At 42.4% G+C, this 26,369-nt stretch overlaps 2 protein-coding genes across 4 annotated transcripts; one reads left to right on the top strand and one right to left on the bottom strand.

Moving 5' to 3' along the window:
* The first annotated feature begins 825 nt into the window (after positions 1-825).
* LOC115162147 (interleukin-17F) lies at positions 826-2,227 on the top strand. Its single transcript, XM_029713168.1, has 3 exons — positions 826-908; positions 1,086-1,327; positions 1,706-2,227. Exons 1-3 carry the CDS (start codon positions 876-878, stop codon positions 1,938-1,940), a joined length of 510 nt encoding a protein of 169 aa, XP_029569028.1. The 5' UTR covers positions 826-875; the 3' UTR covers positions 1,941-2,227.
* Positions 2,218-25,620, bottom strand: LOC115162146 (stathmin-4). Of its 3 annotated transcripts, XM_029713167.1 has the most exons (13): positions 25,481-25,620; positions 25,044-25,137; positions 24,220-24,316; positions 23,135-23,213; positions 22,930-23,024; positions 22,651-22,696; positions 7,363-7,656; positions 5,660-5,720; positions 5,476-5,568; positions 5,035-5,240; positions 4,591-4,782; positions 4,161-4,178; positions 2,218-2,801 (listed from the first exon to the last, which is right to left on the bottom strand). In XM_029713167.1, exons 8-13 carry the CDS (start codon positions 5,670-5,672, stop codon positions 2,793-2,795), a joined length of 531 nt encoding a protein of 176 aa, XP_029569027.1. In that variant the 5' UTR covers positions 5,673-5,720; positions 7,363-7,656; positions 22,651-22,696; positions 22,930-23,024; positions 23,135-23,213; positions 24,220-24,316; positions 25,044-25,137; positions 25,481-25,620; the 3' UTR covers positions 2,218-2,792. The 3 variants fall into 3 exon arrangements, with proteins under 3 accessions (XP_029569027.1, XP_029569025.1, XP_029569026.1); XM_029713165.1 differs by lacking the exons at positions 2,218-2,801; positions 23,135-23,213 and having other exon boundaries at positions 2,901-4,178; positions 25,481-25,619; XM_029713166.1 differs by lacking the exons at positions 2,218-2,801; positions 22,651-22,696; positions 22,930-23,024; ... (2 more) ...; positions 25,044-25,137; positions 25,481-25,620 and having other exon boundaries at positions 2,901-4,178; positions 7,363-7,726.
* Positions 25,621-26,369: the final 749 nt, after the last annotated feature.

Raw genomic sequence — 26,369 nt, 5'->3', positions numbered from 1 at the left:
TACCACAGCATTCTGCAGCGATTCGCCATTCCATCTGGTTTGCAATTAGTCCCACTATCATTTGTTTTTCAACTCCTTCTAGACTGTTGGAAAAGCATTCCAGGTGAAGCTGGTTCAGAGAATGCCAAGAGTGTGCAAAGCTGTCATCAAAGCAAAGGGTGGCTACTTTGAAGAATCTCAAATATATTTTTATTTTAACACTTTTTTTGTTAACTACATGATTCCATCTGTGTAATTTCCTAGTTTTGATGTCTTCACTATTATTCTACAATGTATAAAATAGTAAAAAATAAATAAAAACCCTTGAATGAGTAGGTGTCCAAACTTTTGACTGGTAGTATACATGTAGGTAAGGGTAAAGTGACTGTCCATAGATAATAAACAGAGTGTAGCAGCAGCGTATGTGTTGGGTGTGTGTGTTGGAGTGTCATTGTAGTATGTGTTAGTGTCCAGTGAGTGTACATTGAGACTGTGCAATGATAATGATAAAAATGATAATACTTGCCATTAACTAATTCTTGTCATTAACTAAGTCCTCAACTGATATTAGCCTTTTGCCACTGACTTTGTCATGGAACAAAGTTATCTGGCCCAAATATGGACCACACAATGGACTTGAAATTCCCAAAATAAGACAACAACATTTCCATATGTCAGCAGTATCTATGTGCACTACTTTTCATGCTGTGTGGTTACTTAGTGCTTACTAAGCACAGGATGAAAGTCAATCGCAGCGTCACAGGAAGTGAACCAAGTGACGAAGACACGTGGTCACTAGGCAACTACAGTATAAAACTAACAGCATCACATCAGACAACCAGACCAGGACCACAACACAGCAACAGAACAACCAGACCACAGTACAACATAGCATCATGGTATCTACTTTAAGCTTCCAGTCTTTGACGGTAAGTGATGATTTTAGTTTCTTCAAGATATTACTGGATTTTGCCACTGGTGTCTGTATCAGCTGGGGAAGACATTAAAATGTGTGCTGTTTGAAAAGTAAAAGTCCCAATGAAACCTGGGGTAAAGATCCATTTCAGAGGTGATACCAGGCTACTAACAGTCCCTCGGTTCCTCAGGTGCTGTGTATGAAGGGGATGTTGGTGATGATGATAGGGGCAGAGGTGGCCCCCCGTGCCCATTCAGAGAAGACAGAGAGCCACACACGGACCACACTGCAGACACACAAGAAGCCTACAGAGTCAGAGTCTACAGGTCCCGACACAGTAATTCTCCCCCTGCACCTAGACCCAAATGACTTGGTTCCTTTCCATTCCATCAGACCCATTTGGAACCATTCAATATCCCCATGGACTTACAAGTAAGAACCAACAAGTAGCTTACACATACACAATGCAAATGTCACAATACAAGGGGACATCGATACCAACACCAAGACACACACACGTTTTGTTCTTCTATCCTCGTGGGGACCTCAAATGTATTTGCATTCAAAATCCTATTTTCCCTAACCTTAAACCTAACCATTAACCCCTTACCCTAACCATAATTCTAAACCTAACCCTTAAAAGCTTAAAATAGCCTTTGTCCTCATGGGGAGGTGGGACATTTTCCTTGTTGTACTCACTGTTTTTATACCTTTCATACCTTTAAGATGCTTGCTTTAAAATAAGTATGAGAAATTCTCGACTGTGCTCTGTTGAATACATTGATCTCTAATATCGTCCTCTCTCTCCAGCACTACCTATGACGATAGACGCTTTCCCCCCATCATCTCGGAGGTCAGGTGCTCTCTCAAGGGATGTCTGAACATCAAGGGTAAGGAGGACAGGAACCTGATGTCCAAACCCATCTTCTACCAGATCCTGGTCCTGAGGAAGGTGATGGGAAGTGGGAAGAAATGCCACTACCGGCTGGAGTCAAAGGTCATCTCGGTGGGCTGCACCTGTGTCAGGCCTACCATCGAACAGTAATGATATTAGAGTGACGAGGTCCAGCCTGGTGGCACAGCTGGTTGGGCCATGGTGCTGGCAATATCACGGTTGAAGGCTCAATCCCTACTTTCGTAGAATGTATTGAAAGTATTTGTGTAGCTTTGGCTGTCATTAAAAGATTGATTTGAGTAATCAAATATGGATATATTTTCTATTGAGCTTTAAAATGCACAATTGATTATGTATTGTTTATTTTGTGGTTATTTAATGTATTGGATAATATTTTCGTATTTATTTCAATAAAGAAATTCACATATTCAAAACAATTCTTTTTATTCCTTTTTGTCATCTGAAATGGAGCACAATTTCTGTACAGTAACAAACAGCCACATCATACCCTGACCTCTGTTCATCTCAGTAGAGTTACAATGATGTTGGCTCAGACAGACTCAAGTTTACAAACCAAACTCATTCATGAAATTTAAGTTAAAACCTTGCCTGAAAGTGTGAGCTCAAAGCACAATGTGATATCAAAGTGGTTTTACTGAAGCATACACACTCAGGCTCATACTTACGCTCACGCACATGCCCCCACTTCCCCCGGCCCTCCAACCACAAACTCCACACACACACCAATGGCACTGTCGGCACATTACTGAGAATCCTGAGCACAACTCTTGATGTTTCAGCTCAATCTTTTTTGTTGTACTGGTCAGATCCTAAAACATTCCGCTTCAGTCGTTGACTTGACCACCTCTCTCATGTGTCATCATTAAAATCTCATAGTCTCAGTCTTTTCTCCAAACAACTGAACCCAGAGGGCTACAGGCTGGCGAATGGCCTCCCAAAATGGCTTCCAAAATAAGTTCAGCTTGTGTTGTGATCAGGCCGTCATGACACCTACAACACAGAGTTCAGAGATAGGGCAGTTAGCTAAGACACAAGCGCACGCACACACGTGACTAGTGCACATGTAAGTAAGCATACAAACAACAAGGATCTCTTATACTGACTTTTACTTTTTAATTGATATTGAGTGACATATCACATACATCTGTAAGTAGTACATATACGTGCAATGCAGTCTATTCTACGACTAATCACAACTACTATGACTGAAAACATACAAAGAAACTAGCAGTACAGATGTAGGATCTTAGTTTGCCACAACAGGAAAATAATCCTGCAGCAACAGGAAATGTGATTATAATTCATAGAGATTTTGTGGGGGTTGATACATTTTTCATTAGGGCAAATCAAGTCTGATATTTCAAAGTGGAAATTACAAACTTTAGAAGCCTTTTAAAACTGAAATACATCACAAGTTGCATTTCAGCATGTTTTAGCTTGCGTAATACAGTACTAGGAGTTTTAGTTACCTAAAACATCAACCTCTAAGAAAAATGTCAGAGGCAATAACTTGTTTTTCTGCTTCTAGTACTGTAGTCAGCTGAGTTAATTCATATATTTTTTCCATATCATACCTATATCTTTCACTACTGCAGAGAGAGAATACTCTCCTTAAAAACCCTTATTTTAATATAAATTCTCAGCAACAAAAGAGTGATCAAATTAAGATCCTACATCTGTACAAAAGATCAACACCAGACTACTCACTTATTTATGTACATAAGCTGACATGCCAAAACGTGGTGAAAAGTGTGATCCAGCATGATGTGTAGAATGCTTTCAATTTAAGTATGTGTGTCAGTGATTTTATTGACCAGAATATATTTCAATTTCTTGCAAATAATGATGAATTAATTTTATTGTATTTTCATTTTATTTAGCCAGGATAGTCCACTCAGTTACAATTTCCACTGTTTTCAAGGGAGTCCTGGGTTCATGGTCTATTATAAATGCCAAGCCTATAAAATGTGCCAATATCTACTCAGTGTGGTTTATAAATTGTGCATAGCGCTCTTATACTCCGCTACACTCAAGGGCACTACAAAAGTACAACTTGATTTTCTGTCTCTCCACCATTGCTCTGAGGAAACCACCTCAGCCTGCTCTGAAAATAACCAACTTCCATTTTTTGCTTTTGTTGACACAAAAAGATTGTATGCACACTTCCTATTCCATCACTGTGAATTCTCATATGTCAAACAAATCCCATTTTCATTTTAAGAAACTGTCTTTTTTTGTTGTCTTTTCTCTTCTCTCCTTTTCTCACTCAACAAAACAGAGGCCCCACGCTCTCTCTCCATCTCTCTCTCTCTACCCGCTCTCCTCCTTGTGCTCTCTGTTTTTCCTCACCTCCACAGCGTGCTTGTCCTGAAAAAGAAACACAGAAACCACCCTTTAGATTTCCTGTCCGTTTCATATCAGGGAAGAAAATATTGGTCAAAAGTAATGATGATCTATGGATGTTTAGTCAGTAGAGTGTATCTCAATTACATGTGCATGTCTTGATTGTTTCTCAAACCAGCTACATTAGAAAGGGACAATAATAGTTTCAAATGTGTTACACAGTATTCATTCTGAACTTTAATATCACAAAAAAGAACATATCTCAACTGACTAGAACTATTCTGCAATAATATAGATGATATCCATAACAGATTAAAAAAAGGGAGCTAGAGTCAGGGTTGGACTCGATTCCTCTTAAATTCACTTCCTGTATTGAGTGAATTGAAATGGAATGGACCCCAACCCTGCCTAGGGTATCAGCTGAGTGTAACTCTACCTTCTCCTGCAGGCGTTCCAGCATGGCGGCCAGGTGTGCCTCCCGTTTCTCCTTGTTGTGCTCCATGCGCAGCTCCAGCCGCTCCTTGGCCAGCCGGATGAAGCTGTTGTGTTCCTCCAGGGCCTTCTGGGCCACCTCACGCTCATGTTCCCGCTTTTCTGCCAAGTGCTTCAGCAACTCAGCCTCCTGGCCCTAGGGGGTGATAGAGGGGTGGAAGAGAGAGGGGTGAGTGGATAAACAGAGACCAGAGTGGGCAGAGAGCCCCACCACAATCCCTATCCCTTCGATAAAACAAAGCAGTCCCAATTAACAGTGCAAGAACTTCCATCTATACCCCAACAAACTGGGAACAGACAATTCTGACCAACCTTCTGTGAGCAATCCACCATACCAATCTAGAAACAGTCAATGCCGTCTTTCTGTCTGTCCTTTCTGACCCCTCACCTTTCTCCTCTCCTCCGCGGCGTCCAGCTTCCTCTGGATCTCCTCCAGGGAGGGCTCCCTGCGTGGGGGTGTGATGGCGAGGGTGTTCGGACCCCCGTCGAACGAGGGTGGCTTCAGGATGACCTCGAAGGCCTGGCCGGACCTTCTCTTGTTCAGCTCAATCACCTCCATATCCCTGATGATGCACAGGTTCAGGTCCACCACACCTGCAGAGGGCAGGCAGAGATGAAGTAAAATGTGAGATTGTATAAAGGAAGAACCCAAAGGAAATTGGGGACCAATGAAGGGGGGGTTGCCATTTGTGTAGCTGCCATTTTTAGCGGCCTCAAAAAACAATATTATATTTTTCTGATTACTGGCTCATTGACTGAAATGGCTTATATGATGTGCTGTGGGAATGGTAGGTTGATGATTGTGTTAGAATTGTGTAAAACCGTTTACCTTCTTTCTTGGTGGGCTTTTCTTTGGGTTCAGATAGGATGCAGGAACAGAAGATGGAAGCTAGAGGGAGCTCCCGCATCTTGTCTCTGTACGCTGCAGGGGAGAGAATATTAAGTGAGATCAGCATTAGTCTCTCTCACTCACACACGAGCACGCAAGCACACACACACACACACACACGTACCTGCAAGAGTCATTCTGCCTCTTGTTTTTCTTCTAAAGACACTGTGGTGAATCAGATATTTCTGAAAGGCGAGACAAAGAAAGTTGCTTTATCATCAGATCCTGAAATCTGCAAACACATGTTAAATCGCTGTATTGCTACAGAATCCCACCACCATTACAATAAAACTGGCCCATTGTGAGCTACTGTTAAGCCTTCATTCAAACCCACTCATCAAGAGCACTTGAGGCCCTGCGCTTGTCACGAAACGAGATAGGGAGGGGTGTGAAAGAGATCGGGGGGTGGAGGGAGAATGGGTGAGAGTACCATCTGTATTCTACCGCAGAAGTGACCTAACCATTCTCAAGCCCTCTGTCTCTCCTCGTGATAATCAGATGGACAGATCACACTCATTATCAGAGCATGATGGTACTGTATTGTTATGATAAAACAAGGCAGGGCCTACATAGCTTGCTCACATAACATACAGGCCTTATTGTCTACAGCAAAAAGAAGAGAGTGATGGAAGGAGAGAAAAATACATCTATTAAATTCTTGATAATAACTTAAATAGATGTTAGATCCTGCTCTTCAAGCAATCACTGTGACTCACTTGTGGTCCATTCATTTCACCACAAAGACAACAAAAGAATCCACACTCAGAGAATCTGAATATTTTCTCTCGCTCTCTATTTGTTTTTTCTCCTTTTTCTCTCCCTCCACTCTCTTTCTTACTGCCCCCTCATCTCACATGCTTACACAAAGCTACTTCACAACAGTAGCTAGGCCACTAGGCCACACAATACATTCCCCCCTACATACCCAGGAAGAGTAGCTGCTGATTTCGCAACAGCTAGTATGGATCCTAATAAAATACCCTCAAAAAAACTTCAGTCACAACTAGCTGTAGGACTACTGTTCCATATTGAACATTGCTGTTGTTGAGCCTGCCTACTGTGAGCATTGACTGAGAAGTAAATCCTTCACCTACTTGAAGTCAACATGCTTTTCTGACTTACACTGGCTTCCAAACCAAAGGCCCCCACACTATTTTACACACAGGCGTGAACATGCACACACACATACGCTGAGATCTCTCTCCACTATTCAGACTCACAATCTCTTCATTGCATAACAACATGCATAAAGTCATCTCAAACATCTTGTACTGATCATCAACGTCAGCTTTCTCACATTAAACTGTTTTGTCAACAAGTAAAGCACTTTTTAATAAATGCATAATAAGCAATGCACACTGTATGAATTGCATAAACTGCATTTATGTGAATTAAAGCCACTTTACAAAATCATCTAGGGCAGACTGTTTCTTGTAAGCATCACTACATTTCAATGTATTATCTCCATCTGTGGTTAATCTGTTCAGCCAAACACTGAGCACACACCTCTACAGCAGAGGTGATGTAAACTCCCTGTGCATCTCGGGGGATGTCATAGTCAGTGTTGCACAGAGAATGTCCATCATCTGACTGCAGCAGAGAGGCATCTCATACATACACTCAGATAGCTAAAGCCTTTTCAAATATGAAATAGCCCAATATTTAGTGAACACACAACAGACAGACTTAAATCAGCAAAATATACAACAAAATTGTTTTGGAAATTAATATAAAATTGTTGAAATTAATATAATAGGACAATTATCCTGAATGCAGAATGCAACCTGCCATACTTTTTTGTTGTTTCGGTAGTTCAGATGGACTCACCCTGTGCTGAGCAATGCTGGTGGTATTCTCCTATGTCTTTATCTTGCTTTTTTCTTCCCTCTTTCTCTACTGTTTGGGCTGTGCTCTCAGCAGCATCAGCACCACAACCAGCTATTACTGCATGACATCACCTCCTAGCCATCTCATTGGCCCAGAGGAATCCAGGCCCCTGATTGGCTGGAGAGCTGGTGGAGAGGAGGGAGCGGGGGTAATGTGGAGGAGGAATAGGCAGGGGTAACGGGATGTTCTTTAACCATTTGCTGAGTGGAGGCAAGCTGCAAGGATGGATACATCCTAAATAGTGAGAGAAACAAGATAGGGGTATTTAGTTGCATGTACTTTTTCCTTTGCAACGCATCAGGGCTTGACTTGGGCTGAAATAGGTGCCAGTACTAATTTTGGGTGCCGGTACTGTTTATATTTAGGTGCAGGAGATCCACAATACTTTTGAGCAACAGGAGATCAAGCAGTAGAACATTTGAGGTGCTGGTATCCAGCTCCAGTGAGCTCCTGCCCAAGTCAAGCAATGCAACGCATACAATGCAATCTATACAAAAAGTTATTTGCAAAATCAGAATCAGAATAATGTTGAATGAAGAGCTGGTTGTGGCTGGTTTGAGTCAGTCAGGTTTTAGCAGTAAATGTCAGATCTATTACTGTCAGCACAGATGGATCTATGTCTCATCATCTTCAGTCCCAGAGATATTGATGTCTAGACTACACTCACCTCACCAACAGCACTGTCTCGATCAGCTACCGCACGCACACACACGCACAGACACACTGTGTCTGGATCAACTGTGGCCTGTCAAAGGCTATTTAAAACAGTCCATCTGTTCTTCTGGTTCTCCTCCAAGTGTCTCAGTTTTAATGGTATTTAAATAAAGTTGAGATGTAAATTGATTTTTCAAATAGTGATCAATATATACACTGAGTGTAACAAACATTATGAACACTTACTCTTTCCATGACATATACTGACCAGGTGAATCCAGGTGAAAGCTATGACCCCTTACTGATGTAACCTGTTAAATACACTTCAATCAGTGTAGATGAAGGGGAGGAGACAGGTTAAAGCAAGGATTTTTAAGCCTTGAGAAAATTGAGACATTGATTATGTATGTGTGCCATTCAGTGTGTGAATGGGCAATACAAAATATTTAAGTGCCTTTGAACGGGGGTATGGTAGTAGGTGTCAGGCACACTAGTTTCAGTGTTTCAAGAACTGCTGCTGGGTTTTTCCACACTAAACATTTTCCTGTCTGTATCAAGAATGGTTCACCACCCAAAGGAAATCCAGCCTACTTGATACAACTGTGGAATGCATTGGAGTCAACATGGGCCAGCATCCCTATGGAATGTTTTTGACACCTTGTAGAGTCCATGCGCTGATGAATTGAGGCTGTTCTGAAGGCAAAAGGGGGTGCAACTCAATATGAGGAAGGTGTTCTGTTTTGTACCACAGTGTAATTTGCTTGCATTGAAGTACTTTTATTGGTTCCATAATATAATGAAAAACACTAGAGAACATGCAGGGTGTGCAGGTTTTGATTCCAGCCCAGCACTACCACACCTGCCTCACTATCAATGGGATGTGTTTGTTAGTGCTGGGCTGGGCTGGAACAAAAGTCTGCAGACCCTGCAGCACTGTGGGACCAGGACTGTTCAGCCCTGTACTGACAGTGTGAGACACCACGACGCTAGATCCCATTCAAAACTACATGATTCTTGATGCCATGCTTGGAAGCGGTGTATGGAACAGATAGGGTTGCAAAATTCTAGGAACTTTCAATAAATCTCATTTTTGGAGGATTGGAGGATTCCCAGAATCAAGAGGGAATAAGCAGGCAATCTGGAATCCTCCAACCAGGATTTCTGGAAAACCAGGGAATTTATTGAAAGTTCCTGGAATATTGCAACCCTAGGAACAGAACACTAAGTGCTCTAAGAACATCCCAGTCACGTCAGGAACACAGACTCCCAGCATGACCATGTCATCACTCAGGGTTCACAGCACAAACAGGGAGAGACTAGCTGGAGAGAAAACAGATAGGAGGCAGGATATGAGAGCTAAAGAGGGAGAATTTGATACAATAGGATGAAAGGAACCTGAGCCATCCACCAATTTACATCAATTAAATTATCTAAACATTAAAACCTACATTTCTGTGTGAAGACTAACAAGCATCAATAGCAGGCAACATTAATATTGATGATTGTGCCCTCAAGGCGAGAAGTCGGCTGCATTCGAAGATGTCATAATACATGAGTGTTGTAAGGCAGGGGTGGAGGGCAGGGACTGCAGAGTGCAGTGATTCAGGAGGCAAATGAAACAAACCTATTAACACAGCACGCAGTAGAGAGAGGTGGTTTTATCATCTCAAGGTGCATTGTAATTAGACACAGAGTGTTGGGGGTGCAAAGAAGGGAGGGTGCCGACACACACGGTGTCCTCATCTGCTATTCTGCTTGCACCAGCCCAGATGATGTCATGCAGCTTCATGCCAGCAGGAGAGTCGTGTGCAGAGGGGAGAATGTGAGAGACAGAGAGAGAGCGAGAGGGGATGAGAGTGGGTGCTGATGAGAGCCTGTGTGGGTTATGAGCAGAGGAGAGAGATACAGTGCATTTCAAAGGATGCGGAGAGAAAGAAGAGGAAGGAAAGAAAGAAAGAAAGACAGAAAGAAAGACAGAAAGAAAGAAAGAAAGGGCGGAAGAGAGTGGGAGCGGTTATGTGCGGAAGAACAGCCACAGAATTGGAGGCAGGAAAGAGAAAGAGATTGATGGCGAGAAGATGGATGATATTGTTTGTATTACACATCTCCATTGTCTATCACTGCGTTGGACTGTGCAGTCTTACCCCTGCAGAAGTGACACAGCAAACCCATACACATTTATTCAGTGTAAAACAATGACATAAACATTCCTAGAAGGGAAAGAGGGGGATGGGAAGAGGAGAGGAGGCTAGGGTAGATGACGATGTGTTGCAAGGAAAGCCTAATCATCACCAGTAACACTCCAACTATGTCATTTCCAGCCAATCACGGATGCTTCCTCTTGTCTTTGCAGATGCAGTGCATGTATCTGACCCCTAATCCACATAGATCACATAATGACACAGCAAACAATGAGGACAATGTCACAAGGAAAGATAGGCATTATTTCACTGAAATGTAAAAATCATAAATACCAGACGTCAGATGATGCAACAACAGTCATGTTTGCATGGGGTGGAGTGGAGACCCACATGGTTTAACAGTAAATCTATATAAGGGGTGTGAGGGGAGAAGGGGGACACAGGTTTTCAGTGCTATAACGTGTTTGTAAGGGGGTGGCACAAAGGTGACATAGGTTTACGATAAAGATATTAATTTAGCTTGGTATGGTGGGACAGTCTCTTGTTTGTGTGAAGGGGTGGGGAGGTCTGCAGTAAATCTATAAGTGCTGTTTGGGGAGTTGGGGTGGGGGGCTTGTCGGTCTGCAGCGAGCCTCTGTGTAGTGGGATGATGAACTCACTGCTTCAGTCCCGTGCTGTTGACCACTCACCCATACCAAACTCCATCCACTATTCATTAGACTGTCATTATTCCTCTCTCTCTCTCTCTCTCATTATACAGCCTCTGCAGTGACATTAGAATTCAGGGTTTCAATCAATCAAATTATTATCTGAAAGAGCCTAGGGCAGGATATAGAAGAAGAGGACAGAACAGAAATAATATGTAATATGTACGCCACAGCAATGCATATCATTCCTTTCATCTCCATCAGATACAGTACGAATGGATGATATGCTGTATTCCAGAGGGCCAGGTCAACACCCTTCCTGAATCCACTTAACCTCCTCACACTCCAAACCCAGAGGATTATGTCATAAGGTAAGACTCAATATTGTAATGGCGGCATGAGTCATCTGGCTAAGTGAGACTGCTGGACCAAAGTTACCCTAACGATAAATCATATGAAATTAATTCTATGACGTAAACCTTATTTCATATTTCTAATATGCCCGCAGGACAATATAATGATGACATCTTGCAGAATGCATGTCGTCATTGGACACAACAGATATATCCTCTTCACTGAAAACAAAGCTTAGGTCTTTGTTACGACGTGAGAAATTAAACGTGAAGGCAAGTTAATGCATGAAATAGGAAGCACAAAGTTAATGTTATTGCATGAAAAAGATAAGTCCGCTATGTTGTGCACAGACAAAAGCTTATATGACATTTGACCGCATTCTCTAGTCCCCAAAAAGAGTTCAGTTGTGTCAACTTGTCGTGCAAACTAGATTTCTGTTGGTTGTAGTTACACCATCCTCATCATACAGCTTTGGCTTTTTCCTTGTAGACGTGATCACTAGTAGGTGTTTTGACATTTTCCTGCTGTGAACTCCTCTGCCACTCTCCATATCCTGTTTTAGTTCTGTGTCTAGCGGAATTTGTAGTCCACGAGCTGTGAGGGGAGCGGAGGGTGTCAGGGAGAGGGCTGAGTGTGAAGTGTCCTGTAAATGCCATTGCGGAGGTGAGTCACCATCGCCGGAAGAACACAGCGACACGAGGCGTCTGGCTGCTGCAATTGTTTGTATTGTCACAACACTTTTATCTTATCTCTTCTGACAGTCGGGGATTGTGTGTGTGTGTGTGTGTGTGTGTGAATCTGTGGTAAAACCCATCTACCTCCCTTATCTCACATCATTTGCTCACATTGTATATAGTCTTATTTTTTTCTACTGCATCATTGATTGTATGTTGTTTTACTCCATGTGTAACTCTGTGTTGTTGTGTGTGTCGAACTGCTTTGCTTTATCTTGGCCAGGTCGCAATTGTAAATGAGAACTTGTTCTCAACTTGCCTACCTGGTTAAATAAAGGTGAAATAAATAAATAAATAAAAATGAATCTTGAACAAACTAAGGGAAACTTTGGCCATTAAGAGTAAAGACCGATCCGTGATATAATCCACCCGTCTCTCTTAAGGCTAAATCAATTATTGTTGTGCAAAAAGAAGAGTTGTCAGAGCAGATGAAAACTACATCTACGGTACAGATCTGGAAACATTGAAGAGTTAGGGCTGCATGGAGAGTCAGGGTGTGATTGGGCCCAGCCGACTCACCTAAGGCACTAACAAATGTGCTAAAAGTCATAAGCGGTTCTTCTGTAGGCTAATGATGTCATTTGCCTGCAGAAAGGCAAAAGGCTGTATTCTCAGTCTTCACAGAATACCATGCTGCTGTATTTGTGAACGTGGGAGAGACCGTTTGATTCTTAAGCCAGGAGAGAAGGCGTCGAATCCAGAATATTCTGTCTGTCCTCCCTCCACGTTTCATTCACATATGGCAGTATGCATCTCACGCAGCCAGCCACACAAGACTAGGATGAACACATTCATAACCACTTTATTTTTATTTTAGAGGATCGAGACAACCAATACCGAAGAACTTTCACAAACATGAGTACATTTGTAATACAATAGAAAAAAAAACGACTTGTTAGATCATGATATAAAAATATATATTGCGTCCTACCTGACAGGTCGCTCCTACCAGGTGGCGTGGCGAGAATCTGTCTCCGCACCACGTGCTCTCACCACTGGTGTCACCCAGGGCTCTGTTCTAGGCCCTCTCCTATTCTCACTATACACCAAGTCACTTGGCTCGGTCATATCCTCACATGGTCTCTCCTATCATTGCTACGCAGACGACACACAATTAATCTTCTCCTTTCCCCCTTCTGATAACCAGGTGGCGAATCGCATCTCTGCATGTCTGGCAGACATATCAGTGTGGATGACGGCTCACCACCTCAAGCTGAACCTCGGCAAGACGGAGCTGCTCCTCCTCCCAGGGAAGGACTGCCCGTTCCATGATCTCGCCATCACGGTTGACAACTCCCTTGTGTCCTCCTCCCAGAGTGCTAAGAACCTTGGCGTGACCCTGGACAACACCCTGTCGTTCTCCACTAACATCAAGGCGGTGACCCGATCCTGTAGGTTCATGCTCTACAACATTCGCAGAGTACGACCCTGCCTCACACAGGAAGCGGCGCAGGTCCTAGTCCAGGCACTTGTCATCTCCCGTCTGGATTACTGCAACTCGCTGTTGGCTGGGCTCCCTGCCTGTGCCATTAAACCCCTACAACTCATCCAGAACGCCGCAGCCCGTCTGGTGTTCAACCTTCCCAAGTTCTCTCACGTCAACCCGCTCCTCCGCTCTCTCCACTGGCTTCCAGTTGAAGCTCGCATCCACTACAAGACCATGGTGCTTGCCTACGGAGCTGTGAGGGGAACGGCACCTCCGTACCTTCAGGCTCTGATCAGGCCCTACACCCAAACAAGGGCACTGCGTTCATCCACCTCTGGCCTGCTCGCCTCCCTACCTCTGAGAAAGCACAGCTCCCGCTCAGCCCAGTCAAAACTGTTCGCTGCTCTGGCACCCCAATGGTGGAACAAGCTCCCTCACGACGCCATGACAGCGGAGTCAATCACCACCTTCCGGAAACACCTGAAACCCCACCTCTTTAAGGAATACCTGGGATAGGATAAAGTAATCCTTCTACCCCCCCCCCCCCCGAAAGATTTAGATGCACTATTGTAAAGTGGTTGTTCCACTGGATATCTTAAGGTGAAAGCACCAATTTGTAAGTCGCTCTGGATAAGAGCGTCTGCTAAATGACTTAAATGTACATGTAATATACACTACCGGTCAAAACGCTCATGGCATTCTCTCAATCAGCTTCACCTGGAATGCTTTTCCAAAAGTCTAGAGGGAGTTCCCACATCTGCTGAGCCCTTGTTAGCTGCTTTTCCTTCACTCTGCAGTCCAACTCATCCCAAACCATCTCCATTTCATTGAGGTTGGGGGATTGTGGAGGCCAGGTCATCTGATGCAGCTCTCCATCACTCTCCTTCTTGGTAAAATAGCCCTTACACAGGCTGGAGTTGTGTTGGGTCATTGCCCTGTTGAAAAACAAATGATAGTCCCACTAAGCGCAAACCAGTTGGGATGATGTATCGCTGTAGAATGCTGTGGTAGCCATGCTGGTTAAGTGTGCCTTGAATTCAAAATAAATCACAGTGTCACCAGCAAAGCACCCCAACACCTCCTCCTCCATGCTTTACGGTGGGAAATACACATACGGAGATCATCCGTTCACTCACACTGTGTCTCACAAAGACATGGCAGTTGGAACCAAAAATCTCCAATATGAACTCCACACCAAATAACAAATTTCCACCGGTCTAATGTCCATTGCTCGTATTTCTTGGCCCAAGCAAGTCTCTTCTTATTATTGGTGTCCTTTAGTAGTGGTTGCTTTGCAGCAATTCGACCATGAAGGCTTGATTCATGCAGTCTCCTCTGAACAGTTGATGTTGAGATGTGTCTGTTACTTGAACTCTGAAGCATTTATTTGGGCTGCAATTTCTGAGGCTGGTAACTCTAATGACCTTATCCGTTGCAGCAGAGGTAACTCTGTGTCTTCCATTCATGTGGCGGTCCTCATGAGAGCCAGTTTCATCATAACACTTGATGGTTTTTGTGACTGCACCTGAAGACATTTTCAAAGTTCTTGAAATGTTCTGTATTGACTGACCTTGTCTTAAAGTAATGATGGACTGTCATTTCTCTTTGCTTATTTGAGCTGTTCTTGCCATAATATGGACTTGGAGTTACCAAATAGGGCTATCTTCTGTATACCCCACTACCTTGTCATAACGCAACTGATTAGCTCAAATGCATTGAGGAAATAAATTCCACAATTTAACTTTTAAGAAGGCACACCTGTTAATTGAAATGCATTCCAGGTGACTACCTCATGGAGCTGGTTGGGAGAACGCCAAGAGTGTGCAAAGCTGTCATCAAGGCAAAGGGTGGCTATTTGAATAATCTCAAATCTCAAATATATTCTGATTTGTTTTAACACTTTTTTGGTTACTACATGATTCCATATGTGTTATTTCATAGTTGTGATGTCTTCACTATTATCCTACAATGTAGAATAATAGTTAAAAATAAAGAAAATCCCTTGAATGAGTAGGTGTTCTTAAACTTCACTGGTAGTGTACTTTCAGGACTCAACATGACTGTTGATGAGCAGGAATGTAGGAATGGCTAACAGATGGGTGTTTTCTTCCAATGAAGAAAAAGCTTCATAGTGTTCGGTTCTAAATAAAGAGTAAAAACTCAGACGATTAGTAAAGCTCAAACCAAGTTTATTCCCCCAATGGGTCAGACAGCTGAACAGGCAAAGACGTTTCCACTACCACAAGTATATATACACCCCAATTTGGATGAAGTCTCCTCCTTCCCTATAAACATTACATCTTTATTGCTAGGCAGGAAGCTAAGTGAGGCGGGTAATAAACTGTTCCTTCTCCCTTAATGTGACCTGACCTCGGCCCCCATTCCTCACTAATCCACAGCTCTCCACCTTTATCAGTGACTGCAACCATGTGATCGCCTTTCCTTTACTCTGTACAGTCCAAGCCCGTGGCTCTTATCCAACCTTAATTGACCCCACCATATACATTCCTCCTACAGATAACCATTAACTTATGGTGTAGAAACCAGACTGTGGCACTCCTCATTTCCATAGGATACCTGATTATTAACAATATTTCAAGTTTAGAAGTCAGAACCCATCAATATAATTAACATACACTAAACAAAATATAACAAAACCATTTACAGATGAGGATATTCATTTGAGGCAGTTTCCTACAGCAGGCAACAGGAAATATGAATTATGTGGATTATAATTAAATGTATGTTTTTGTATGGGTTGATAAATTTTTTTGAAAAGGGAAAATTCAAGTCTGCAATTTCAAAGTGGAAATTATAAACTTTAGATGGCTTTTTAAACAAACACACTACAAGTTATAAATTCTCCTGCAACAGGGTGATCAAATTAAGATCCTACATCTGTAAAATAAAAAAAGGATACAAGCACATTATTCCATCAGTCATTACCCCACCTTTTTAACAAAATGAGTTTCAAACTTCTGACAAGAAAACAGGAAACAAGGGGTTCACTTTGTCCAACCTTTATGCAAAAACATCACTTGTTAAGTTTCAGTCAGTAAGAGCAAACAAAAAACTTACTTAAGTGGCACTGCAACACTGCAATAGTCCAAGGAGCTTCAGCAGTTCTGAAGCGGGGACCAGTAGGCATGCAGGTAGGGATAGAATTCCCAGTAGCCAACACACCAAGGTGCATCTTCATAATCTAAAATGGCCTCCTAACATCCTCTCCTTCAGTTGTTGCTGAATGGAGTGAGCTGGTAGGACTATACTACATCACACCTTACCTGAGTGGTTACAGTAGATCAGTGCAGATGAAGAAGAGGGAACCACATTGGACTAATGAGATACAGCCCTTCCCATTTGATTAATGGGGGGGGGGGGTCTTACAGGTGAAGTATGAAAGTTCAGGGTCCTGCGGTAGTCACTGAGACTTCCTGTTTCGTACCTGCACCCATTCCTTTCTCTATTTCAGGAAGTTCCCAAAGCCCGTGCCCTACTTGCTTTCCTCACTCACTGGAAGGGAAGATGGGTAACCTTAACAGGGGAATTTATGTTTCTCTTTATTTTTACTACAGAATGCCAAGAGTGTGAAAAGCTATCAAAGGCAAAGGGTGGCTGCTTTGAAGAATCTAAAAGATATTTTCATTTGTTTAACACTTTCTTGATTACTATTTGATTCCATGTGTTAATTCATAGTTTGGATATCTTCACTATTATTTTACAATGTAGAAAATAGTCAAAATAAAGAAAAACCCTGAAATGAGTAGGTGTGTCCAAACTTTTGACAGGTACTGTACTTATTCATTTTTGGTACTGGGGGTCAGACGGGTCTTGTGCGGCCTGTGGGTGTCCTAGAGAAAAACAACATGTTGGTGAGAGTCTCACCTTTCCACAGCGGGGTAATGTTAGTGAGTAGCCCGAACTGTTCGGATGCTACAAACAGAAGTTAGCAGATCGGCGGTACCGACTTCAGACGTGGGGGTCGTAGAGCGAAACGGAGAACACGTGAGAGTCTCAAGGTCTGACAAATACAGCTGTAGCTCTGCCACCTTTTACTGTGGATGCGGAGGATGTGGTGGATTGAAACCAGATATCTCTATCTTAAACAGGCAGATTTTTATGGGGCGGGACATCGACTCATGTGGGTTATGTCTTGCCCCCGTGGAAATCTAATTAGCATAAAAAAATCCCTCTACAAATCCGTTAATTTAGGGGCTTCCGAGTGGCGCAGTGGTCTACACTGCATCTCAGCACAAGAGGCGTCACCTGGTTCGAATCCAGGCTGCATCACATCCGGCCGTGATTGGGAGTCCCATAGGGCTGCGCACAATTGGCCCAGCGTCGTCTGGGGTAGGCCGTCATTGTAAATAAGAATTTGTTCTTAACTGACTTGCCTAGTTAAAGGTTAAATAAAAAATAAAAAGTTTAAGCTGGAGACAAGTTTTTTTGCACTGGATGCTTCTCAATCCACTGCATCCACCAAAGTCGCACTTCTGCATTTGCGGTCTGGTTTCGAATCATACAACACTGTTCAGTCCAGAACATTGAGAGATATACTGTATTATTAAATCATAATCCAGACAGAATTATCTTCGGTCATCGTCATTCACCCTCAAGTGGATACCATGACGGCTCTCAAGGAACTACACTGGAGTTTGTGCAGCCAGGAAACCACATATCTGCATTTATTGCAGCTGATGACTTTAACAAAGCAAATCTGAGGAAAACACTACCAAAGTTCTATCAACACATTGGCCTGTAGTACTCGTGCTTCAAAAACTCTCGACCATTGTTGCTCTCCCTTAACGATGGCTACAAGGCCTTCCCCCGCCCTCCTTTCGGCAAATCAGATCACGACTCCATTCTGCTCCTCCCTTCCTATAGGCAGAAACTCAAATCAAATCAAAGTTTATTTGTCACGTGCGCCGAATACAACAGGTGTAGACCTTACAGTGAAATACTAACTTACAGGCTCTAACCAATAGTGCAAAAAAAGGTATTAGGTGAACAATAGGTAAGTAAAGAAATAAAAACAACAGTAAAAAGACAGTGAAAAATAACAGTAGCAAGGCTATATACAGTAGCGAGGCTACATACAAATCCGCCAGTTTAACCTAGATACAGTGTCTCAATCCACCGGATTCGCCAATGTTGCACTTCCACATCTGTGGTGAAAGGTGGCAGAGCTAGAGCGGTGTTTGTCAGACCACGAGACATCCTAAAAATCAGTCTTCTCACAAAAACGTCTGTTGCGTCCGAACTATTACGACAGCTCCATGGAATGGGGAGACTCACGAACATGATAGTCATCGCCGTTCTGCTATACGACCCCCACAAGTGTCACGAGACTCGTCTGAAGGTAACCGGTACCAGTTTAAAAAAAAAAAAAAAAATGGAAGTATGACGTAGTTTTGTACCTACCCCAAAAAAGCGGTTAAATGTGTGTAAAAGAAATATATGTATTTCCTGAGCTTTCTTATAGTGCATCTCTTAGCTATATGACAAACACTTTAAAACCTTGTTTCTTGTGATTTATTTTTTGACTGTCTTTTTTGCCATTTATGAATGTGTTATTCAAAGCGTTTCTCTGGGCTATAGTATTAAAGGCAAAATTCAATACTTTTATAAAATAACAATATATTTTTTTTTTATACCTAAAATGTGTCCTATAATTCAAATAGCTAAATGATCCATAGTATAAACCATCTTAAAAACGTAGAATTTTGCACGACTTCAAAATGGAATTTCAATTAATGGAATTTAGAACAATAGTGTAAGAATTTATATTCCTCTGTCCAGCACGCACACACCCTGAAAAATACACTTATTTTTTTGTATTTTAGTATTACATACTAAAACTGTTGTTACACTAAGGGTTTTATTCTAAGAGAAACTAAAATGTTCAATTATATTCCATGATATTCTTCAAATATGTGTTGACTGAATATAAGCAAGTGAGGTCTGCTAAATAATCAAGTTGATGGCGCAGTCATTTTTCCTCGCTCACTTTAGATTATTTGAAAATGAAAATCTCCAAAATATAGTTATTTTTTAAACAAAGGAATTATTATTATTAATTTAGAATGATATAAAAGTCCCTTAGATATTCTCACAGATATCTTATTAACCCTGTTTTCCACCAGCGTAGCAGGCTGGGAATTCTGCAAACAACGTTTCTAGGATGGGCTATTAGCAGGACAATATATATTGGTCATATTGATCATGGCTCCCGAGTGGCGCACAATGGGATTGCCTTGCAGTTCTCCAGCTTTATCCACTGAGATTGCGGTGGGCGCACGAGGTTCAAGGCACGATGGCAGGGGGCACGGGACAGTCTGCAGAGCAGCGCACAGAAGACGGACTTAGCCCATGTGGAAGGGAGGAGGAAGGGGGGATTGCATCATCCGCCCCACTGGGTAGCACAGAGCAACACTTTAAGGGGCATTGCACTAATAATGGCACTGACTAGGGAAACGTTCCCGCTGTTCTTAGTGCCTGTCTGCAAGTTCAAACTAACTAATAATGGTGCAAAAAATGCCCCTTAGATATGAATTCGGAGGGCAGAAATGATCAAATATTAAAGCATTAGACCTCTCACTAAAGGCGCCTCTCACTCAAGTTACACTTAAATCTGGATTTTATGAAAAATGACATGAAAAGCGCACATCTGAAAATCCCAAACTCTAAAAGTAATTGGAAAGGTAGATACAAATGATTTGTGACATTGTTACAATAAAGAATGTAAACAAGACGCTGTGTTTTTATTTACAGTAGTGATTGACAGCTGGAGGCATTTTGAAAACACTATAGTACTGTAGTGGGTGTAGCACTATTAGCAGGACAGTAGACTCTTTATAGCCCGGCTACTGTTGGTGTGAAAATCTCCCAACTTGCAATGCATTCGATGCTTAAGTACTCTAAAGTGTTACATTTCTCACTCAAAACAGCAGTACAGTATTTCTTCATCAACATCTTTGTGCTTTCGTTAAAACCTCTACAGGATCGGTGGGTCCCCTGTGGGACAGTTGAGCTAACGTATGCTAATGTGATTAGCATGAGGTTGTAAGTAAAATTCTCTAGTACATCCAATATTGAAGGCTATCAAATGCTTCTCAAAGATGCACTCTGGTGGTCAAACTAGCACATGGTAACAATGGCTGACAATTAGAATTCTGTGGCAGCCCGCAAGGTGTGCTGCAGTATGACAACTTTTACAGGAAGAACCACTGTAAGTGGCAGGGACTCCAGACAATCCCGGATTACAAAGGGAACCAGCCACGTCGCGGACACCGACGCCGTACTCTCAGACAAGCTAAACACCTTCTTCGCCCGCTTTGAGGATAACACAGTGCCACAGACGTGGGTCGCTCCTGAGGACTGTGAGCTCTTGTTCTTCGTGGTCGACGCAAGACATTTAAGCTCGTTAACCCTCGCAAGGCTGCCGGGCCCAGACGGCATCCCGCGTTTACGGACATATTCAATCTCTCCCTATCCCAGTCTGCTGTCCCCACTTGCATCAAGATGTCCACCATTGTTCTTGTACCCAAGAAAGCAAAGGTAACATCTAAATTACTATTGCACCGTAGCACTCACATCTGTCATCGTGAAGTGCTTTGAGAGGCTAGTTAAGGATCATGTCACCTCCACCTTACCAGACACCCTAGATTCACTGCAATTTTGATACCGCCCCAATACATCCACGGATGATGCTATCGCACCACACACTGCCCTACCCATCTGGTAAGAATGCTGTTCATTGACTACAGCTGAGCCTTAGTCACTTAGTACCCTCCAAGCTCATCATTATGCTCAGGGCCCTGGGTCTGAACCCCGACTTGTGAAACTGGGTCCTGGACTTCCTGACGGCCCTCCCCCAGGTGACGAAGGCAGGAAACACCTCCACTTTGCTGATCCTCAACATAAGGACCCCAAACGTGTGCAGCCCTCAGCCCCCCTCCTGTGCTCCCTGTTCACCCATGACTGCGTGGCTACGCATGCCTCCATCTCAATCATCAAGTTTGCAGACGTACAACAGTGGTAGGCTTGATCACCAACAAGAAGACAGCCTACAGGAAGGAGGTGAGGCCCCTGGCAGAGTGGTGCCAGAAAAATAACCTCTCCCTCAACAAAACGAAAGAAGTGATCGTAGACTTCAGGAGACCGCAGTTGGAGCACACCCCCATCCACATTGACAGGGCCGCAGTGGAGAAGGGGAAAAGCTTCAAGTTCCTTGGTGTACAAATCACTGACAATCTGAAATGGTCCACCCACAAAGACAGTGTGGTGAAGAAGGCGCAACAGTGCCTCGAACCTCAGGAGGCTGAAGAAATTCAGCTTGGCCCATAAGACCCTCACAAACTTTTACAGATGCACCATTGAGAGTATCCTGTCGGCTGTATCACCGCCTGGTACGGCAACTGCACCGTCCGCAACCGCAGGCCTCTCCAGAGGGTGGTGCGGTCTGCACAACGCCTTACCGGGGCCACACTGCCTTCTCTCCAGGACATCTATAGCACCCGGTGTCACAGGAAGGCCAAGAAGATCATCAAGGACCTCAGCCACCCAAGCCACAGCCTGTTCACCCCGTAAATCATCCAGAAAACGAGGTCAGTGCGGGTGCTTTAGAAGCTGTTTTTCAGTCTCTCTGTCCCAGCTTTATCTCAAGGCCATCAGACTATTAAATAGCCATCACTAGCCAGCTTCCACCCAGTACCCTGCCCTGAACTTAGTCACTAGCTGGCTACTACCCAGTTACTAAACCCTGCACCTTAGAGGCTGCTGCTCTATGTACATAGACATGGAACACTGGTCACTTGAATAATGTTTACATACTGTTTTACCCATTTCATATGTATATACTGTATTCCAGTCAAGGCCATCCTATTCAACTATTGCTGTACATATACTATTCTATCCTACGTATTCTTCAGACATACTACATATTCTATCCACAATGTCTATACATCCCATCCCATCACACACACATACATATTTATATACTCCAGATTCCAACATCACTCATCCTAATATTTCTCAATTCCATTCTTTTAGATTTGTGTATTGTTCGATATTACTGCAGTGTTGGAGCTAGGAACACAAGCATTTCGCTACACCCGCAATAACATCTGCTAAATATGTGTATGCGACCAATAAAATTTGATGTGAAATGGAAAACATGCATTTCCTTTGATCACTTAAACACTTCAGAGTGCCCTCAGTGCAGACCTACAGATGAAAGTGTGATTGTTGAAAGTGTTCCAGCCAATCCATACCTTGTTCATGACGACAATCAAGGGCAGCTTCGTCTTGTACAGAATTCTGCAGTAAAAAAACAACAGTCAGAGTGAATAAGCAAATCAACACCCTACACAGGACCTTAAAATTCCACAAAACTTTGGGATTTGATTGAATTGAAACCCTTGTCTTCACATGTATAATATAACCACAGATGGCTGTAGTAGCTATTGAAAAGCCTGCATAGATAATGCATAGGTAATGTCCCCACAGTTTTGCAGTATCAAAAATCTAAAATGGCCCCTAGTGTGTCATACCTGCAGGCGTAGAGCATGTTAGACATGAAGTTGACGGGGTTGACGCTACGAGACGTATCCATCACGTACACCAGCCCACAAGGGAAGGAAGAGGCCTGAGAACACATTAACACAGACACCAAACATATCACAACACTGATAACACTTTTGTAGAACCTAGTCATATGATTACATGTTTTTAACAATACACGTCACTACTACACACCAGAGTTTCAGTGATGATGCTTCCGGACTCTGACCAGGTAAACACTTCTATTTGTCCAGGAGTGTCAATCAACACATATCTGCGGACAAAGGTCAAAGGTTTGGACAGGTAGGTACTGGGGCTGGGTGATATATCGAATTAATTTGATTAATTCAAATGTATCTTTTTGCGCAATATCCAAATCAAATAATTGTATTGGTCGCATACACATATTTAGCAGATGTTATTGCGGGTGTAGCAAAATGCTTGTGTTTCTAGCTCCAACAGTGCAGTAACATCTAACAATACACACAAATCTAAAAAGTAAAGCAGTTCAAACAGTTGGAGACGGACAGAAGGGTGTGTTCATAATAATTCAACTGTTCTGCCTTGTTAGCTAGCAAATAGATCCAAGTTTGCTAGACTTGAAATATAAAGATTAGCTGGCTACTCACTAGCACATGGGCTTATGAGATTGTTTATGAGACCTGTGTTAATTTTATATAACGCCTGCTACAAGAAGTTAAGGTGCATTATACATGGTTCTGGTTAAAATTGAACAAAAAGGGCATTTTCATTGACAACAAACCAGATCAATGAGTATAGCAAAAAGCAGGATCAACTATTTTGATAAAATAATTAAATTATTAGTGTCTTATGGTTGTGGAAAACTTCGGTATAATTTCACAAGCCCAATATTCATTAGATTATTGCTGACTGTTTGAAATGCAGTGTATTTTACATTTGACTGTACAACAAAGCTTATATCAACAAAACATAAACAAATAGAGATGATTTTTAGGCCATATCACCCAGCCCTAGTAGGGAAACACCAGAACAGTACAATGCTGTACTAAGTACTATAATTCTTCTATGGTTACCAGGAGGTCATCAGCTGACTTTCAGATAAAAAAAATATATAGTTACTCATGATTGTACTGTTTCTTCCCAATGAATTTCATGACCTGAGGCGGCAAAACATGGCGATGTTGATTTATGCAGCCCAAATTGGACAAGTAATAACAATGGTGACATCTATTGGACAGTCAATGTATCAAATAAATACACATCCTATTCTGTTGTGAGCAGAAACTGAGTTAGCCTACCTGATCATATCTTGTCGCGAAGAGATTCAATGACGTGACGATTCATCCATTGGGACCCAGGCCATATTGCTTCATGACTTCTTTGTGTCAAAGATATCTACGAGGGGACAAGGAGGAGCTTTCTGTAACTTATTAGCTACGGTAGCTAATAATAGAATAAGGCAGTGGGTAGACCAACATAATTATAATGATTGAATTCTATGAACAGAACATCCAGGAAAAACTTTTCTGAACATTCAACTAATGATTAGCATTATCGACATGATGCCAGTGCCACACATTATGCAGGGTAGGTGCTTTTAGCAACGCGGGTATATTTACATATACTACCATTGCTTAAAATTGTATTGGGGGGGGGGCAAAAAAACAGTCCGTGAGAAGCCAGAGGTTAAATACAATTCCATTTCAACTTACTCTGCCTGTGGGCAGGACTGTTGGTCATTATGGCAGGGGAAATTAAGAATCATATTATTTTCAGACTTTCCAAGCGTGGGTCTGTTGTAGACCCACTTCCACTCTGCTTAACTCATGTCAAAATAAAAGTCCCAAACAATTTATTCCTTTTCTGTCCGCATATGGCGCACGTGCAGGACTTTTATTTTGACATGAGGTAAGCAGAGACGTTCGGAAAGTCTGTTTAATAATATGCTCCTTAGATATTTTGTCCCTGTCATGAACAACCATCCTAAGTTGAAGTGTAATTGTATTTAAGTTATGACTTCCCACAGACTGTTTTAGTGCAACCAACACTAGTGTAGTTATTTTAATATTCGGCATTGTTAAAAGCACCTATATGCATGGAGCTGGGCTTGATGATTTCTTACCGATGTTGGCTGGGAAAGGGACTTCGTGCACGGCAGGGTCTAGGTTGATAACATATGGAAGAGACTTCTTGGTGTGAAGATGAGCAGTGAGTCACTGAGAAGAAACAATAACAAAGTCAGAGCTAGCATAGCTAGCTAAGTAACGTTAGCATAGCTAGCTACCAGATGGCCGTTACCAATGTGATTTTTGGGGGCACTGAGCAAATTTAAGGTCTTGTGAGCGGAAACTTGAACGTTGTGAGAATTGTGTGCAAGTTCTCATGCGTGTTTACAGTGAACACTGAGGCTGTACCCTTACAGTTTTAGACAGTAGCCAATACTATTGTGGCTATTTGAGCATAATGTAGACCGACCAACAAAACCAATGGAACTTATTTGCATATTCAAGCCCGTCTCAAAATACAACACTGCCCCTTTAATTACGACAAGCGTTTTACCTGATTTGCTTTTCAAAGACAACTTGAAATGTAGCCTACACGTTTTGTGCTCTTGTAGGAAGCAGTAAATCCTCATTTCTGACCTCTACTTATATATAACTGGGCTAATAACTCGCTAACTAGCAAAGAATATCAACAAAAGTCCACACGCGTGACTCTGATCTGAAAAGCGCATTCATTTGCGGGTGATTGACAGACCGCTCCTGGGCTACCCGCCAATAGAAATCTGCTCCCTTGCGCTCTGACTCTGCCTACAACAAAATCAGACTCAATCTTGCAAAGTTAGATTTGTTTTCGTTGCATTGAAAAGAGGCTGCTATAATGTTGATACGATTACGGAAAACACACACACATACACACACATACATACATACACACGTATATATATATATGTATGTGTATATATATATATGTGTGTGTGTGTGTGTGTGTGTATATATATATGTGTGTGTTTGTGTGTGTGTGTGTGTGTGTGTGTGTGTGTGTGTGTGTGTGTGTGTGTGTGTATACACTGCTCAAAAAAATACATATTCTCATTCACCCCTTTAGATTTGTGTGTATTAGGTAGTTGTTGGGAAATTGTTAGATTACTTGTTAGATATTACTGCACTGTCGGAACTAGAAGCACAAGTATTTCGCTACACTCGCATTAACACCTGCTAACCATGTGTATGTGACCAATACAATTTGATTTGAACAATAACTGCTAGGAGGAGAGCACACCTCCCTGTACTAATTGCTGATTGCCCCCCCCCCCCCCCCAGAGACTATTCCAAGTTGAACTTCCCTTTTTTAAGTGCATATTAACAGTGCTCATCAACAATAAATAAAAATAAAAGAATAACCTGAGACCTTTCTCACTTGGAAATAAGCATTAATAAATAAATCA

Source organism: Salmo trutta, chromosome 25 (genome assembly GCF_901001165.1).
Source record: "Salmo trutta chromosome 25, fSalTru1.1, whole genome shotgun sequence".
Lineage (NCBI taxonomy): Eukaryota > Metazoa > Chordata > Actinopteri > Salmoniformes > Salmonidae > Salmo > Salmo trutta.
Note: the sequence above shows the minus strand (reverse complement) of the source record. Positions and strands in the feature narration are given on the sequence as shown.

Coding starts and splice junctions, on each gene's coding strand:
- LOC115162147 (XM_029713168.1), top strand. CDS start 876: ATGGTATCTACTTTAAGCTTCCAGTCTTTGACG. Junction 909..1,085: donor TAAGCTTCCAGTCTTTGACG/GTAAGTGATGAT, acceptor TCGGTTCCTCAG/GTGCTGTGTATGAAGGGGAT. Junction 1,328..1,705: donor ATATCCCCATGGACTTACAA/GTAAGAACCAAC, acceptor CTCTCTCTCCAG/CACTACCTATGACGATAGAC.
- LOC115162146 (XM_029713165.1), bottom strand. Junction 4,783..5,034: donor CCGCGGAGGAGAGGAGAAAG/GTGAGGGGTCAG, acceptor ATCACCCCCTAG/GGCCAGGAGGCTGAGTTGCT. Junction 4,179..4,590: donor TGGAACGCCTGCAGGAGAAG/GTAGAGTTACAC, acceptor TTTCTTTTTCAG/GACAAGCACGCTGTGGAGGT.